This window comes from Diospyros lotus, chromosome 9 (genome assembly GCF_014633365.1).
Source record: "Diospyros lotus cultivar Yz01 chromosome 9, ASM1463336v1, whole genome shotgun sequence".
NCBI classification, from domain to species: domain Eukaryota; kingdom Viridiplantae; phylum Streptophyta; class Magnoliopsida; order Ericales; family Ebenaceae; genus Diospyros; species Diospyros lotus.
In genome coordinates this window covers 36,078,912-36,097,596 of record NC_068346.1, presented here as the reverse complement: position 1 = coordinate 36,097,596, position 18,685 = coordinate 36,078,912, and the positions used below count along the sequence as shown (strand labels likewise).

Below are 18,685 nucleotides of genomic sequence, written 5' to 3'. Positions count from 1 at the left end.
GTCTTAACTATCATTACTCTCCAGATTTGGCCAAATCTCAAAGGCTTGGCATGATAATACTCATCACCCATCGAATCTAGCAAATCTCCCTCCCTGACAACTTTGCCAAAAGGTACCAACATTCTCCAGCTAAGCTATTTAATTGGATGGGAAGATTTGGAAAATGTTTAGTTAATAATATCTTAATTTGATTTTAGTAAACTTCAACTCTGTCAAAACCTAACAATGGAATTATTCTGACAAATAAGTGTATGATCGGCCAGTAGGTAAGGCAATGACTTATCAAGGTGGTGACTAGTAGTTTGTTCGAGAGAATAATCAGTCCACACTGGGACTGAGACACAGCGCAAAGTCCTATAGCAAAACAGCCACGGATCATTTAATTGAAATAAATTTGGAATGAGTACACTTGACAATATGAATAACTTGAAAAATGAACGTATTCATTCCGTAGCGGCAGGGAAGTACAAGAAAGCAAAAGAAATGTCTAGACGAAATGCCCAAATTAACAAGAAAACTGATAACATGGGACTGAGGGCTTCTTGGGCAAAAATTTCCTCCATTTCAAGATACAAGTGGCTTCTCAATTCTCACTATCAAAATTTCTGTCAAGAGCTTCTTGGGCAAAAATTTCCTCCATTTCAAGATACAAGTGGCTTCTCAATTCTCACTATCAAAATTTCTGTCAAGAACAAGCAGTGAGCAGTCAGTCTCTCAATGATCTGTCAGTTTCTCTTAACAGAAAGTGCTCCCCATTCTGCTTGACAAACCAAAACCTAGGGTTTACATATCAAACTTGATTTCTAAAAACACTAGTGGAATCTCTAGCTACCAAAATTTTCAGCATTCTCAAAATTTCATCACCCTGGAGCTGAGGTTGAGTAAGGGCTCCAGTGTGCTCGGAGCAAACTTCCTGGCAAACAAGTAACAGCTGGACTGTTTTACCAAATTATACCAACAGAGAGTCCCATTGTTCCTTATAGACTGCATAAAACTCTCTGTAATATTAGCTCTGGTAAATGTTGCCGGGTGAGGGCCCCCCAGCGACCAATTGACAAAAGTCACAGTCCGATTAGCGATGGAGGACCCGAAGAACTTGTGCAGGAAGGTTGGAATATAGTGCTCATCCGGATAGCAAGCAGGCCTGCAATACTTCCTGAAGAGGTTGTAGTACTTGGTGTCTGAGACTATGACAATAGCCAGAGTTCGATTAACTTCAAACCACTGGGACCCTTTCCGCCAGTCAGAGAGAGTAATATCGGGTCGCATCCTGGGATTGTATCGGCCACGCCCATGTCGGGATGGATCATCATACGAGTCAACAAAACTGTGGTCGGATTCAATGAGGTATCTGTAGATGGTAGGGAAGTTGTAAATAGGGATGCAGCTCTCTGAAAGAAGAACAAACCGCTCATTGGAGAAGTCAAGCAGAGCATTGGCCAGAAGCCGCCTCTCTGCATCTGCCAGTGATGCTGTCCCCCACTGAACATTCTGAAGGGTAAAAACAAAGGCTGTAATGAGGGGGCCAGAAGACAGTTGAAATATAAGAGCAAGTGAAACACTACAATAAGAAAACATCTCAAGCCTTTATTGCAACAACACAGGACCGTATGCATGTAATTCAACATAAAGAGAGCATCTTGTAAATGGAAGAGGCCTGTAACAATGCAGGATTGTAACTAAGACCAGTTCAACTTTACCAAATCTGACTTACTTTACCAAATCTGACTTAAATATATCTACAGCAGAACAGCACTAGTTATTAACCCTCCTCTTATTTGTTTTGATAAGTATTTCATATAGGGTGCCAGTAGGCGGTGCACCAAAAACACAACAGTAACTATTTTACCAATTTCTTGGTATATCCAGATGCCATGTGTGCTAATTCAATTGCCACACTCTCATAGTATCATAATTAAAGTAAAAGAAGATTGTTTAGAAAGATTGGACCTCTAAGACGACATTATTAGCAATAAATTTTATACCACGCAAGCATCAGATTCATCTAGATAATGCCTATATAACTTGTGAAGTGCTGAAGGAAATACTCAGGACTACTGAAGAGTAATTTGATAGCAAAGGATAACAAGGCTTCACTTTTGAAAGAGAAGTGTTTGATAACAAAGTTTTGCTTCAAGGCAACTTCTATAATGGAGATTCCTCATTTCCAGGGACAACAACTTTGTTTCGTAATCTAATCAACCATATCAATTAGTTTACAGCTCTTCCACTGTTCTACATTGGTATATTGCCACAAGACACAATGCAAATGCACGTTGACAATCTATGGCATTCTCAGATCAATTTACTATAACAACAACATATCAAGCCTTAATCCCACTAGGCAGGCCGGTTACATGTGCTCAGATCAATTTACTAATTCAAATAATTTTCATTACTTAAAGGTTCCAGGAAGTGCCAAAACTTCCAATTGCAGGACTCCTGTTTCTATTGTAATATCAATTGGGAGATATGGATGACTAGAGTAAATCAATGAATTGCTAATCCTTTGTATGAGTTATTTGAACTGAGGGTTCAAGTCAGAGGTTTGTAAGTGATTGTCAGATGAGACATATTCCATAACAATTACTATTTCCATAGTAATTTCAACTTTCAAGAAATCCATTTCTTGAATAAACATAAGAGTTCAAATAGAATACATAAGTTTCCAAGCTAGTTAATCACCTTCTTGAAATATATCTTAAACAGCCATTGCTAAACAGGTGCCAGTAAGGTGACACCATGTGGTTGACAATATAAGTCATAAGACAAGTAGATATTTGCAATCTTCCAGGGCAGTTTCAGATACAGCTCAAACCAATTGCACGGCGCAGGAGAATGTGTGAAAGAAACGTATATTCAGTACAATGTAAGACAACTACCATTCAGCCACTGACTACTGACTACCTATAATAAATGTTTTTAGGGGGTACTATAGTTCCATTCCATTGTTAAGGAGGGAAAGCTCAAAATAAACTGAAGCAAAGCAAAAGGAAAAAGTTAAATATAAATGTTCTCAAACAGTCATGTAAATCTAACTTGTCACGAAATGCCACATTATTTGACATTCCCCTTGATTGATCCCATATTAAATAACAATTCCCTTTGTTCTAGTTGTGCAACAATCCCTATTCTACCAGATCTGATTGGGCCACTTTGTATGCAAAGTTCTTTAAAGCAATTCCAGGCTCATGTGCAGCAGAGTTAAAGTTCAGCATATAGCGGCTTTCCTGTCTTAATCTCCATCCAAATTAACTTCTTATTAATTGAACTGTGAAGAAGTTCTAATCTTCATTCTTCTCAGATTTTTGTGAGCTGAAATCAGAAGCAGAAAACATGCTCAGGCATCTCACAACCTTCTTCATGAAAATTATTGCCTTGTTATGGGATGATCAAATGATAAGAACTCTTCTTTTCATTGTGTGTGTGTGTGTGTGTGTGTGTGTGTTTTTAAAATCAGTATGATATAAAGGATTTTCAAGTGCATACAGCACCATCTCGAATTTGAGAAAGACGTAATTCAACTAATTCTGATTGTACTGAAACCTTAACTGGAACTAGTTAAATCCAAAATGTAATATATACATATCCATGAATATAACAAACAAAGTTAACATGCACATTTATAATAGAATTGACTGAGAAGAAATCCATCTTCAAACAATATATACCTGACTAGGGATCTGGCGTCCATAGAAAGGAGACGTATTGGATACATTGAGCTCATATCCTGGAAATGCATGCACATAAATTGAAAATAACTTCTTATGGTCTTTAAAGAACCTCTCCCAAAGTGACAACAGCGGCAGTGGTCCCCTAGTCAAGAACATGAAAGCCACCTTAGGGACCCTAGAAAAAGGGTAATCCGCCTTCACAGGCACCATTGAAGCTCTCCATAAAAGCTCCTCATCAGACATACTATGCGTCAGATTCTTAGGACGAAGAAAGCTATCCATGCTTAAACACTCAACCTTCTCGCAACTCTGAAAAATGGTGCAGTTATCACCACTATTACCTGGAGTAGGAGCATAGTTCCTATAGAACTGCTCGGCCTGTAAGCTAAAATATCGATTAATATGTGAACTGGATATCAAGCCAATAACCACACCCATCACAAAAAGTATCAAAGCTGAGAGAACCCGCAAAAGTCCAACCGAAGAGTCCTTAGTAGTGGAACCGAGAGAATTATCTTGGTCCTCTCTATCTCCTTTACTCCTTGCCATATCCTTTTGATCAATTCCAATAGGAGAACGACAACATTAAGCAGCCTATAACACTATCTACTTCTATTAGATTCCTTACCAGAACTTCCTCTGTCAATTAACGCAACGGATGCCAATCAGATCCAAAAAAAATTGGCCTCCAACACCACGAAAATCTTGGAGAACACTTTCAACTCAAAGCTCAAACTTCGCGGCCTCAACAGATTTGAACCCGATTCGGCAAGAGGCACCGACTATGCATGCGTGTAATCAAACAGTTATCATAGTGCATCAAATCAAATAAACTGAATCAAAGATACCTAGAACTTCGATCCAACCCGAAACACAAATTAGCGGCCAAATCGGCTTCGCTCGGGCGATTCGCAGTACGGTGCGTTTACAAAGATTCGAAGAAGCATAGGACCGTCAGCCGAATTGTGATCTTCGTTGCGATTACTCGTTGATCCCGCACAGCAAGACATACAAACATACATATTTTATATATATATATATATATATATATAAATGAATGAATCAAATGAAAATACAAGTAGAAGTCAGAAGAGTGGAATTTCCGCGAAAAGGCTTTGTACAGAGGATCGATATCAGTGACGCACGCGTAGCTATGTAAGAATATGGAGAGAAAGTGGCTGTGATTTGAACGAACAGGCGCCTCTTTGGAAGACTACGAGAACGCGAGAGGGGAGAAGCGCAACAATGTGGAGTATTCGCGGCGGCTCGCAGTTGCGGCTCCTTCTGACTTGCAAATACGAATCCCAACTGAGAGCCCAGCCCAGCCCCTTGGTTCTACTGCACTGTGCTGTATGTATTGGCTTGAACCGGATGCCTCCAATGTGGCGGCGAGCTTGCCAAATTCACACTGGTTCCGTTAATGGGTAAAGTTTTTATCCAGGATTTAAGCCTTTTATTTAGATTTTTAATTTCTTAGGGCATATGATTAAAATAATATTATTTTAATGAAATATTTAAATTTATTCTAAATTAAAAGTATTTTCAAATCTATATTTTTATCTTTATAATTTCACGTTATTTTCTTGTGGTTACTTAAATTTTTTTATTATTTTGATTACACATCTAGATCTGATTTTTGAATTAATTTAACTAATATACTTTGATATTTTTTTATTATGATAATTTAAATTTTTTATTATTTTAATTACACTTTTAAATCTGTAATTTCGAGTCAATTTAACCCGTATATATTTATGTGTAAGAAAATAAATAAAATGAGATGATAAAAGGGTAGTGTGTGGGCCCTACCACCCTCTACAAGGTCGGTGCCCTTTTTTCAAATTGCATGTGTCGAGCAACAATTGCCCGACGTGGACAAAATAAAAATTTTGGTGAGTACATTTTTAAGTTAGTCAATTATTGATCGAATCTTCCATCAACCCAATAGTCAATGGGCACAATCCATGGTATTTGAATTTTCCATAAGTTCAAACACGTGTTTAAACGTTTTTTGAATTACCATAAGATTGGATCTATAATAATTTAACTGAAGGAACTTAAAATTGCACCTACTATAAACGTTTTCAAGCCAAACAATTATTGGCCCACAAACACACCTACCATAAGCATTTAGGCCATTGAAATATTACTTTTGTATCTAATAGTTAACGAGATAATCGAGATAAAATTACTTTTGTCTATAACATAATTGTATAATATAAATATATTTTTATTTTTTTAATATTACAAAACAATCTCAACTTTTTTTTTAATTATGAAAACGACCCAAAAAAATTGTTTGGTATTTTTGACATTTCGAGATAAGAAACATTTCAAAAATATCAAAATAACATCATTTTAACGTTTTCGTATATCATAACTCTCACTCATTTTACACATAATTGAAACATGAAATTTAAAAGTAACAATTTTAAATAGTTAACATGCAAAATTTTGATATTTTACACATAAAAGACTAAACGTTATATTTTTAAATTATTGAGATAACACAATAAATTATTCGATCTTTTCAAATACTATTACCCGATTATTCATATGACATGTCACTTGCGAAAAAAATATATTTACACATGCATTAATATTTTGTTATGATCAAAATATAAAATAATAATTTTTAATAATTAAAATATAAAATCTTAATATTTTATATATTAAAAATTAAACTTGATATCTTTTAAAATTAATATTATATATCTTGAACTTTGACCTTTTGTCTTATATACCTTTCAAACTCTTATTTTTTCAAATTAATTGTTGAATTTTCTTAAAATTGTTAAGACTGATTCACTAAAAATAAAAGTTCACAAAGCATCCGACTAAAAAATTCAAAGTTTAGAGGTTATTCGAGTTAAATATTAAAAATTTAATAAATATATATTTAATTTAAAAAATAATTAAATATATTTAAAAATTAAAAAAATACTAAAAACAAATAATAAAAGTTGCGTGTGTTGTCAATTTGACCTATCAATATCATAAAGGTCTCATCCTTAGCCAAAAAGCAAATGTATTAACTGGTGAAGGTCAGTCAAAGTCGGCGGTGAGCCGGTGACTTTCCGAAAACGACGGCGTCCTCACGGGAAGCGACGGGGCGGCGGATGCGGGCTGATTGAAAATGTCACGGGCCGGCCGGGGAGGTGCTCACCGCTGAGACGTGGGCACGTCAGCAGGCGCAGGCCGCCAAAGAATGAAAGAAATGCTTTCTGACCATTTGCTGGTTTCCACGTCACAATGTCACCGGCCGCGGCGGTCCTTGTCGCTAAGATGTGGACACGTCAGCAGGCGCAGGGCACCAGAGAGTGAAACGCTTTCTGTCCATTTGCTGGCTTCCACGTCGTTGAAAATATTTTATGTTTGTAAATAAATTAAAAAATAAAATTGTTTCTGCTCCAAGTGGGACCGCCACAGCTCAGCGGGTAGATGAGAAGTTATTACGCTTTGGGTGGGGTGTTTAAATTTTGGTTTAAAAATATAAAAATTAAAAAAATTAAACCGATTGAAAAATTAAAAATTCGATGTTATTTTTTATATTTCCATCTATTCGATTCATTTAATTTTTTAAATAAAAAATAAATTAAGCTAAAATAATTGAAATACCTAAATTTAAAAATTGAGCCAAAACAAAATACATTATCCACCCCTACTAATAAATGTAAAAATAAAATTTTAACTCTGTATTACGAATTATAAATCTCATAAGTCGTGATCACGTGGTATCAGAACATCTCCAATGAATATACCAAAATAGTGTAAAATACTAATTTAGTATCAAAATAAACTACGATGAATACACCATGTTAGTGTTGGGCACAAATTTTAAACACCGAATTTGATGTTGAGTGAATAGTATAACATTAATACCAAATTTATTTTTTTTGTTTTATTTTTAATTTTGCCTCTCTTAATATAACTTCAAAACAAATTATTTATTTTATATTTTTTATTACTTTTATTATATTTATATATTTTGATTAATAATTATAAATATAAATTAAATTGTTATAAATAATATAAGCAGTTGGAAATATTTGATGGAGATCTATAAAATGAATGGGTATAATACTGAATATATTTTTAAAAAATTAATATATATTATAAATATCATATTAATATAAAATGAGCTAACTTTGTTTATGTATATTAAAAATTATTATTTCAATAATTACTTGATAGAAAAATGATATTCTTAATGCAAAAACTTAATAATATAATAAAAAAATAATAACATTCCCATTAACTTAAATTAAAAATACATGATACAAATAAAAAAAAATAAAAAAACAACAACAATATGGGTTAAAAATAAAATGCTTGATATATTTAATTATAAACTACCATTTAAAAATTAGTTGAAATATTAAGTGAACAAGAATTTATGGGATAAATAGTTAGTTTGATTAAAAATATTAGTTGAAAAAAATGAGATGGATAAATAATTAGGCCAATAAACTTATTTAAAAAAGTAGTTGGACAATTAATTAGAATAATATATTTTTGTAAAAAAATTAAAAAATTATGAGAGTAATTATTATTTTTTTTATAAAATGTGACTAATTATTTTTAATAATAATAATTTATATATAAATTAATTAATTAATATTAATTAAACAATTATTTATAGAATACTCCTTAAAGATATTTTTTACTCCAATTTGGTGTTATGCATATTGGAGTGAATTTTTTTTTGTGTAGATTCATTTTTGACACTAAAATAGTGTCAAGTTTGGTGCTATACATTGAAGATGCTCTCAATAATCGTCTTGTATCTCTGCATCTGTCATCTTAACCGTTCATTTCAAGTCAATTACAATGTGTCATGATCTCAATTAGTTCGCAACATTCACATCGATGTGTTAAAGCTTAAATTATATAAATTTATTGCGTATAAAATTAAATACATTTTAGAATAAATGATTCCAACAAAATAATTACTTTTTACTTCTTTTATTTTGAATAAAAGTTATTAATATTTTTTTATGTATTTTGGTAGTTGTGAGTGAGTAAAATTTTAGTTTAACTAAAATAATTAAATTGGACCAATTAAAAATTGTCAAACCAAATAGATCAGACTTGTGTCAAAAACTAAATTGAATTGACAAAATATATGTTCAAATTAAATAAATTGAATCGTTTGAGAAAACTAGAAAATAAATAAAAATAATAAAATGCAAAATTATCATTTTTGACATTTCGATCTGTTTGGTCATTTTCTTTCGCCCATTTCCTTGCTCCAGCAATCGTCTCTCGGCACCATCGTCTTGCCTCTTGCACGTCGATCGTCATTGCATCATTTTTCTTCGCGACGAGTGAAAGGTGAGGCAACGAGAGACAGTTGTTGAAGAAATTTAAGCAAAGAGACATAAAAGAGAGGAGAAATAGAGGAATAGGACGGGTGGGTATTTTGAACAAAGAGACCTTGTTAGAGGGGGTGAACAAAATCACACTCTATTTTATTCATTCTCAAGCAAATATTTTTTTACAATGCTATTGGTACATCATTTATGTACACTTTAGTCTACACAGATGACAAAAATACCTCTTGTGTCTCATCGCCTCGTCTCACCGTCTCACCACTTTTAGTGAAAGATATTTTAGTTATGTGTCTTATCTCTTTACGATGTCTTATCGCCTCACCTCACCGCCTTGAGTAAGGGGTATTTTAGATATTTATATAGTTCAAAATATACACAATGATGTACTAATAATATTTTTTAATATTTTTATACGAGTTATTACATTATTATTGATTATCTTTATTAAAAATGAATAACATCACTCAAAATACAATATATTACTATACAAGTATGAGAAAATGTGACGGGGAGTGTATAAATAACATTTTTAAATAAAACATTAGAAACAATGTTGAACACGTAAAACCCATAATTCATACTTCAATCATTAACCCAATATTTCCAATAAAAAACAATATTGAATGTGGCTTTCAAGGCCAAACGGATCAACGCAAGGCGGATGAATAATTCGGGGAGTGGGGTAACAAAAATGTCTCGTCGCGTGACTGTATTTTCCTGGCAGCCAATCACATTGTGGAACCCCTCGAAATCTTTATAGCCTCATTGGCTATGTTGTACCTAAATATTTTATAGGTGTTATTTTTTCATTTTTGAAACGTTTTTTATTCTCGTTTTGAATTCTATTTATGCTTAATTTTTTAGAAAAATATCCGTTTCTACGTTTCGTTACTTATCGGAAACGTTTCCCGTTTCGTTTCCGTGCAACATAGCTTATAGGTGCCAAAGTCACGATTTTGATTGCGAACTTAAATAATAAAAAAAATAATAATAATATTAAAATATAAAAATTTGTTACAATTATTTCTTATTTTTTTCATATTTTAATATAATAATAATCTTATTATTATACATTATTTTCAATATATATAATTAAATTATCATCCACTAATTGGTGTCCAAGTCTATGTGGCTCCGCCATGATTCTGTGCCAGACCCCGTGTTAGAGTTGATTGTCGCTCTCGTCACGCATGCTGGTGCAGGTTTAGAGAGAGAAAGTGGACGGAACGGCGGGATATTTGGGAACCAGAGATCTCGGAGCTGGTAGGAGAAGATGGATCAGCGAGAGGAGAACGACATAGACAGTGAAGGGATTGTGTACGATGAGGAAGGGTTGGAGAGGAACGAGTCGGCGGTTTCATCCAGGAGCATGGGCGGGATGCTGAGAGAGCCGCTTCTGGCGAGGAGTAGGATCAACAACACCTCTCAGATTGCCATTGTCGGCGCCAAGGTTTACCCTATCGAAAGCCTTGATTACGAGTATGTAGCTTGATTCTCGAGCTTTTCTGTTTCTGCGGCGTTTGGTTGTTGGGAAAATGGAGGAGAAACGAGAAGGGATTGATCCTTTGATTTTCCTTCGTCGTCGTATTTGATTTATGCGTTTTTGTCTGTAGACAAAGCAATAGATTGGCTTTTCTTGAGAAATTGGCGCTATTATGTAAATTACATAAGACATATGTGGGTATAAAGGTATTAATTAATAGAACTAAGATTTGACATTAATTGGATCTGGTATCTGGATTGTCTTTTAGTGCTAGTGCAAAGAAATACGTGTTTCATTCTGGATTGCTTTCTACTGTGGTCGAAACTACAGATAGATTTGGAAAGAGTTGCTTGCTTGCGCATGCGATAGAAATGTAGATTGAGACATCTAATTTTCTTTGGTCTTCATCTAGTAAATCAAATAATGAAGATGGCATCCTTTAATTTCACGGCAGTGTCATGGTCCCTAGTTAGTGCCTATAATTTGTCACAAAAAAAAAAAAAAAAAAACCTGCATGACCACTTTCCAATTAGGAATGAGAATACGCTTGATGTGAATCGGATGCACCTTTTCCTATATTCATACTTGTATCACATTCATAATACTCATATCCGTACCTATACCTATGGGATAACATACTTAGTCCCCTATTCCCAAACCTTTTGGATAAGAGATATTAATCACGTACCAGTGCCCATTCAATTTAAATTAAAAAAAATCAATTTAGTTATTTATTTTTATCAAATTCTCAACAGAAAATTGGGGCTATTGCCTTTTTAGGTCAAAGTTCATGTTGAATGTTGATTTTTTTTATTTGGATAAGTTAAATCTCAACTACAAGTTTATATATATATATATATATTTTGTAACATGGGTATTTGGACCTTTAACTGACTAATTCCATGAGGCCATGCAAACTGCCCTGTCCACATGGTCTAAGCAAAGCTCCACCATGTGTAGGCAGAGTCCCACAACAGCCACAAGGGGCACACAATGCCTAAACAGACACCACCTTATAGCGTGATGGTTAGAGCATAGCATCAACCATGCACTGCGCACAAGGCCACACAAAACCCACCATGCTTTGTGGCGGGCATGACACCCCCAAGAATCCAGCTGGAAAATGCCTTTCGCATGCAATCATTCAGACTCAAATCTATACCAGGCAACCCCAAGATTGCGGCAAGAACCAGCTTGGATAACCCTAAGGGGTTAAATCTGAACTACAAGTTGCCCAGCAAGGGTAGGTGTGGGCCTAGCCTTCTAGGCATAATGCATCAACAGTATGCTAAGCAAAAGGACACACACAAACACATATTTTGATTGATACATGCGGATTGGGGCGTTGTATTTGAATCACTACCCTACCCTGTAAGAATATCTTTTTTCCTATCCATACCCACCATAAATGGACTCAATTTCTAGGATATCTGTCTGGTCAGGAAAATGTTGCCATCCTTTTTAATTTTTTTGATAAGTAATTCATTCAAGATGGAAAATCATTCAAAACAATTGTTTACAGCCCTTGATGGAAAATCAGACTGCCAAACAACTTTTGAACTGAAAGAGGTCCCTATTTGCAATGACTATTTTGCTTTATTCTCACTGTCCATAACATGTAATGATGGTGTCAATGCATGCAACTGAAGCTGCCAGCTAGAATTAGCCGGTAAAGTTTCTTGGTGGTTTGCCAGAATCTCGAGATTGAATCCTGCATTCACCTGGGTTTCCCTACATGTGTGCCCAGTACCCCCACCCCCCACCTCCAGTCCCCAAAAGAAATAAGAAACAAATTAAATAAATAATGAATAAAATAATTGTTGTCAACTCATTGTGAATCATCTACTTTCTTATTACTGACCATCCACTTCTACTCATTTTGATGTAAACTTTTTTGCAGAATTATTGAAAATGATCTTTTCAAGCAGGACTGGAGATCTAGAAAAAAGGTTGAAATTTTTCACTATGTTTTTCTCAAGTGGGCACTTGCACTTCTTATAGGGTTGAGCACAGGCCTTGTTGGCTTCTTTAATAACATTGCTGTTGAGAATATTGCCGGTTTTAAGCTTCTATGTATCAGCAATCTCATGATTAAGGACAAGTAAGCTTATCTTCCACCATCTACAACATCTCTGAGGTTCTTATTAAGATATTCTATTTATTGATTAGTTCCTCTGGTTGTTTATAGTTAATTTATTTTGCTGTCAGAATTTTTATTACTTTGGGGAACCATTAAAATTTGGATTGTCACCCATGTTCATTCATGGCTTTAACCCTGTGATATCTGATGAGGAGACATCCTGTTATTATCTGCCATAGCACAAAGTCCTTCTGTAATGACTAAATTCTCCAAGACAAGTGCCATGCGTTTTCTTCAATGCAGTAAAGTTTTGCTTGATCTTCTCTCATATGCTCTCAAACCTTATAATAATGGTTGCCTCCCCTGAACTAGTTTTTTTGAAGCTTGACCACAAATCTAGTGAAATTATGAATCATTAGGTAGAGAAATCTTATAGTGACCACAAGTAGGTGAATCATGCAAGCATAGAATCACTGAGGCTCTGGGTCAGTGTAACAATTTTCTACTCCTTTTAAGTATCTAGTCTAGCACAGAAAATTCTTGGTTGCTGAAAGAATCAATTAAGGGGTTGTTTAAAACCTCAATGCAAGTTTCAAACTCATAGTATTACATGCAGTACTTGGATGGTCATGGATTTGAGTTTTGGAAACAACCTCTTTGCAAAGCAAGAGTAGCACTGCGTACAAAAACCACCCTCCAGAGACCCTTGCAAATCCAGGAGCCTTGCACTGGGGGACATGCTGTTGGGCATTTGGTTACTTTTATCAATCTAATTCATGATGTTTGGAGTTAAATCTCATTATTGCACTGGAAAATTTTGCTATTGTGGTGTTAAAATAATTGCATGCTACGAAAGATATCATAAAGTTGGTTTATACTTTATAGCTCTTTATAATTATTGACTCATATTCAAGTGCAGGTATTTTCAGGCATTTTCAGCATATGCGTTCTGTAACATGGTCTTAGCAATTGCGGCCGCAGCCCTCTGTGCTTACATTGCCCCTGCTGCAGCTGGCTCTGGCATACCTGAGGTGAAGGCCTATCTTAATGGTGTTGATGCTCATTCTATTCTGGCTCCGAGTACCCTTTTTGTAAAGGTTTGTCAGAACCTCTTAATACTCATCATTCTCACAGAGGCACACTTGCACAGCACACACACCAACAAACAGACACATCAGTCACCTGTTGAATTATCTCTGAATTAATTGTGATGTACTCAAGAGGAAGCATGGCAGTTTTGTCGGTTCTGATCACTGCACAAGAGGGTAGTGTAGTTCTTAGAGGGGTATTAAACAAATCACAACAATGGATGTCAGCATGCACGCAGGCAATACTTCTGCTGATAATTCTTCTATTTTGTGAATTTGCTGTCTTTTCTTTCTTTGTGGTTATAGCAGTTAGAACTTTAATGTGTATCTATAATTGCGTGCTACCATATACCATTTTGATGCTTGGAACAGATGCTAATAAAGTAATGTGGGAATTGGAAATTTTTATGCTCTTTTGAGCTTGCTTATACTGTCAAATTTCTACCACAATAAATTTACAAGTCTTCTGCAATCATCGCTGCTTGGGTGATGTTTTCAATTATTAGGGATGTTAGATGATGGCAGACAATATTTCTGCTGATAATTCTTGTAATTAGTGAATTTTGCTCTCTTTCCTTTCCTTTGGGTTATTGCAGTTAGAACTTTAATGTGCATCCATAAGTTGATGAGCAATTATTTACTCTTTTGGTCTTGCTACACTTGCTGATAAAGTAATGCGAGAACCAAAGAATTTTATTTTCTTGAAGCTTCCTTAAAACTGTTAGTTACCTGCATGATCTCATTTTAACATTGCAATTTTTACCCTAAGTAGTCCAAATATGGCAGATTTTTGGTTCCATTTTAGGAGTTGCTGCTGGATTTGTCATTGGAAAGGAAGGACCCATGGTACACACCGGCTCTTGCATAGCAAACTTACTTGGACAGGGGGGTTCCCGCAAGTACCACTTAACTTGGCAATGGCTGAGATACTTTAAAAATGATAGGGATCGACGGGATCTGATCACTTGTGGAGCGGCTGCTGGTGTTGCAGCCGCCTTCCGTGCCCCAGTTGGTGGGGTTCTCTTTGCTCTTGAAGAAGCAGCTTCATGGTCTCTCTCTCTCTCTCTCTCTCTCTCTCTCCCCATAAACGACAATATCCTTAGAAAGAGTATCTTCTTCCAGGATCACCTAACTTTGTTACCACATAGAATTGTGTTGGTTTCTGTTGCAAATTGTAGCTCCAAAAGTAAAGTGTTTTTTTTTTTTTAAATAAGAAAAATATATAAACAAACCGCGCCAAAGCATCGACAACCAAAGGTCAAGGCATACCCCGGACCAAAAGAAAACCATCAGAGAAAAAACACAAGCACCCAAATACAAATGCCATCTGATTCAGCCCAACAGAAAATATATACAAAATAAAAACACCAACCAGAAGGCATTTGAAGGCAACGAAACAACATGAGAACCAACAAGGAGACCACGAGGAGAACAACACCAGCTCCAAAACTAAAGTTATCTTTGTGAATGTCTGTTTCTGTTTGCTGTCCATAAATTTGGAAGGTCATTCTTCTTTAGGCGATGACCTTGTTATTATTGATGTCTTTTAGGTGGCGGAGTGCTCTTCTTTGGAGGACTTTTTTCACAACAGCTGTAGTAGCCATGGTATTGAGGTCATTCATAGAATTTTGTCGGAGTGGGAACTGTGGACTATTTGGGCAAGGGGGTCTGATCATGTTTGATGTCAATTCAGCAACGGCCAATTATAACGTGCCAGATCTATTGGCAATAATATTGATTGGAATTATTGGAGGCATTTTTGGAAGTTTTTACAATTTTCTTGTGGACAAGGTTCTTCGCACCTATAGCATCATCAATGAGTATGCTCTTATAATCCCCCTTAAATCATTGAGAATAAACTGGTTAGAAATTGTACTCCCCTGAACATGCCATTAAAGTGGACATTGCTCAATTATTTGAAATCAAATCCTAGTTCTATCTATGATTTCCATAAACCAGACATCTCAGACTAATAAATTATGATTACAATATTCAATCTTCTTTTTTATTTTTTTCTAACAGTAAGTTCTGTATCTATATATATATATTATCCATTTCCATTATTATTTTCCTAATAAAATATTGTTCTAATTGTATAGTTTTCCCTTTTTATTTAGCTTTTATGGGTAAGCAATTGAATTAATCAAAAAGGCACATACAAGCGTAAGAACCATAAACCAATAAAGTTTTACGTCCAATCACTTAAATATTTTTTTGTTTGTTTTATTATGTTAGCTAGTTTCCAGGTATCTGATTTCTGTAACGCATGATCTTAACTTTACCTTGATATCCTCCATTATTAACTCAAAACTTTGCACCAGCCTAGAGACTTATTACTTGAAATGGTACATGATTTTGTTACTTGCAAACTGATATTTGTGCAAAAACTTGTGGTATTGGCTCTGGCTGAGGCTGAGAATGAATTGCAGGAGAGGGCCTGGCTTCAAAGTCCTGCTTGTTGTTGCTGTTTCCTTCCTGACCTCTTGTTGCTCTTATGGCCTTCCATGGTTAGCGAGGTGCATCCCCTGCCCTGTTGGGATGGAAGGTGAATGTCCCACAATAGGTCGCTCTGGAAACTACAAAAACTTCCAGTGTCCATCAGGGCAGTACAATGACCTGGCCTCCCTCTTTCTCAACACCAATGATGATGTGATCCGAAATTTATTTAGCTCCAGAAACGCAGGCGAGTTCCACATCTCTACCCTTTTAATTTTCTTTGTTGCTGTATTCTGCCTTGGTATTGTCACTTATGGCATTGCCATACCATCTGGGCTCTTTATCCCTGTCATACTTGCCGGAGCCTCCTATGGGCGTCTTGTTGGCAGGCTCCTGGGCTCTTTCTCCGGTCTCGATGTTGGTCTCTTTGCAATGCTTGGAGCTGCCTCCTTCCTTGGTGGGACCATGAGAATGACTGTGTCGCTGTGTGTCATACTTCTTGAACTCACTAATAACCTGTTGATGCTTCCATTGACTATGCTTGTTCTCCTTATCTCAAAAACTGTGGCTGATTGTTTCAACAAAGGCGTGTATGACCAAATAGTGCATATGAAAGGATTGCCTTATATGGAAGCCCATGCTGAACCATACATGAAGAACTTGGTTGCAAGGGATGTTGTTTCTGGTCCATTGATAACATTCTCTGGTGTTGAGAAAGTGGCCAATATAGTGCATGCTCTCAAGACAACAAGGCACAACGGTTTCCCTGTTATTGATGAGCCACCTTTCTCAGATGCACCAGAGTTGTGTGGGCTTGTTTTGAGGTCTCACTTACTCGTTTTGCTTAAAGGAAAGAAGTTCACAAAGCACAGAGTGTTGAGCGGATCTGCAGTGTTAAGGAGTTTTCATGCATTTGACTTTGCAAAGCCAGGATCTGGCAAGGGGCTCAAGCTAGAGGATGTGGACATTACAGAGGAGGACATGGAGATGTTTGTTGATCTCCATCCTATCACAAATATGTCCCCTTATACTGTAGTGGGGACAATGTCACTAGCAAAAGCTGCTATCCTGTTTCGGCAGCTTGGTCTGAGGCACCTGTGTGTGGTGCCAAAAACACCTGGGGTATGTTTTTATTGCTTATTCTTCTGCTAACTTTCATTCCCTACTTTGCTAAAATGTACCAAATTTGCTATTTTTTTGTTTGGGTTTTATTTTCTCCGTTCAGTAACTTGTTAATGGTTGGTTTTTTCTTTTGTCTTCCAAAATCCAGTATTGGTTTTTTCATGTAATTCTGTTCGAAGTTCTTCAGGGAAAAAAGAGGTTGGATGTGATTCAGTTATTGTTTTCATTTTGCAGAAACCTCCCATTGAAGGGATCCTGACCAGGCATGACTTTATGCCCGAGCACATTTTGGGACTTTACCCGCAAATTAATCCCCACAAGTAGCTCGAGCAATCAAAGAGCAACCCCCATGACATGATCACGCGGTTTATATGGTCTGTCGCTTCTTGTTGTAATTCAAAGGTATACACACATATTTCTTCGTTGATTGAATTTTGAGGGTCCTGGAGAAAACCATCCAGTTTGAAAAGGGAGGTCAAAACGCACACACCAAAAGCAAGATGATTCCTCCCCCCCTCCCCAACTGCAGCAGCTTCGTATTTGTAGATAATACAGCTTTCTCCTTGTGAGCTTATACATATAATCTGATCCCGTCATTAGCCGGGATTTGTACTTAGCAGGTCCCTTTTGTTGTTTCAATATGTCGTTATTTTTTCTAATGCTTCTACGACTGATTATCTGTCCATTTGTATACTTCTTTCGATGCACAATAAGCATTTCTCATAGGTTGTGCAACTTGCTTTTGAATATCATCGTTTCTCATTTGTCATTTGAAATTTGGAGTTTGAAATTCCGAATCATTGTTTGGTTATAGGTTAGTAGTCAACCTTTGGTTTGATTTGTTAAGTAGCATACTTGCCTTGTTAGGCCCCTTTGTGCGGTTGGCATCTCAATTTTCTGCTGGAAGTGTTGGAAACAACTAGGGGCGTTGGGAGAAAGTTTTTAAATTTCTAGAATTCATAATTCTTGAAAATGCCCTTGAAAATTTTTGATTCTCAGGATTTATGCAATTCTATGTTTTGTTAGGTTTAAACATTCTTAAGAATGTTGAGTATTCTTTTTTAAGAATCTTACATTTATGTGTTTGGTTTAAATGTAATATTTTTAGGAATTCATGTTCTTTTTTCAAAATTATCCTTATTTAATTTTTTATTTAAATATGATAAATTCCTTTTACTATATAAAATATTGGGACCAACAACTTCTTTAGAAGGTCAAAAAAATATTATTTTTTTACATATTATGTATATATATGCATGTGTATATATATATTGTAACACCCCACTTTCTCGGGTATCTTATAATTTAAGAAATTTAGGATATATTTTTTTTCTTTAACAACTCAACATCATATTAATTACCAAAATTTCTCATTTACCTACCTAGCATGAGTATCATCATACATCATAAATACTAGACTAGGTATTTACTAATAACGGAAGTATGAATCGAACCTAAGCATACATCGA

General features: G+C 35.5%; 2 protein-coding genes across 2 annotated transcripts; one reads left to right on the top strand and one right to left on the bottom strand.

Annotated features, from left to right (window-relative positions):
• Positions 1–357: 357 nt before the first annotated feature.
• Positions 358–5,081, bottom strand: LOC127810621 (glycosyltransferase BC10-like). Its single transcript, XM_052350187.1, has 2 exons — positions 3,672–5,081; positions 358–1,491 (listed from the first exon to the last, which is right to left on the bottom strand). Exons 1-2 carry the CDS (start codon positions 4,221–4,223, stop codon positions 850–852), a joined length of 1,194 nt encoding a protein of 397 aa, XP_052206147.1. The 5' UTR covers positions 4,224–5,081; the 3' UTR covers positions 358–849.
• Positions 5,082–10,132: 5,051 nt separating this feature from the next.
• On the top strand, positions 10,133–17,965 carry LOC127809878 (chloride channel protein CLC-c-like). Its single transcript, XM_052349031.1, has 7 exons — positions 10,133–10,486; positions 12,391–12,591; positions 13,490–13,667; positions 14,445–14,707; positions 15,209–15,478; positions 16,088–17,216; positions 17,451–17,965. Exons 1-7 carry the CDS (start codon positions 10,281–10,283, stop codon positions 17,538–17,540), a joined length of 2,337 nt encoding a protein of 778 aa, XP_052204991.1. The 5' UTR covers positions 10,133–10,280; the 3' UTR covers positions 17,541–17,965.
• Positions 17,966–18,685: the final 720 nt, after the last annotated feature.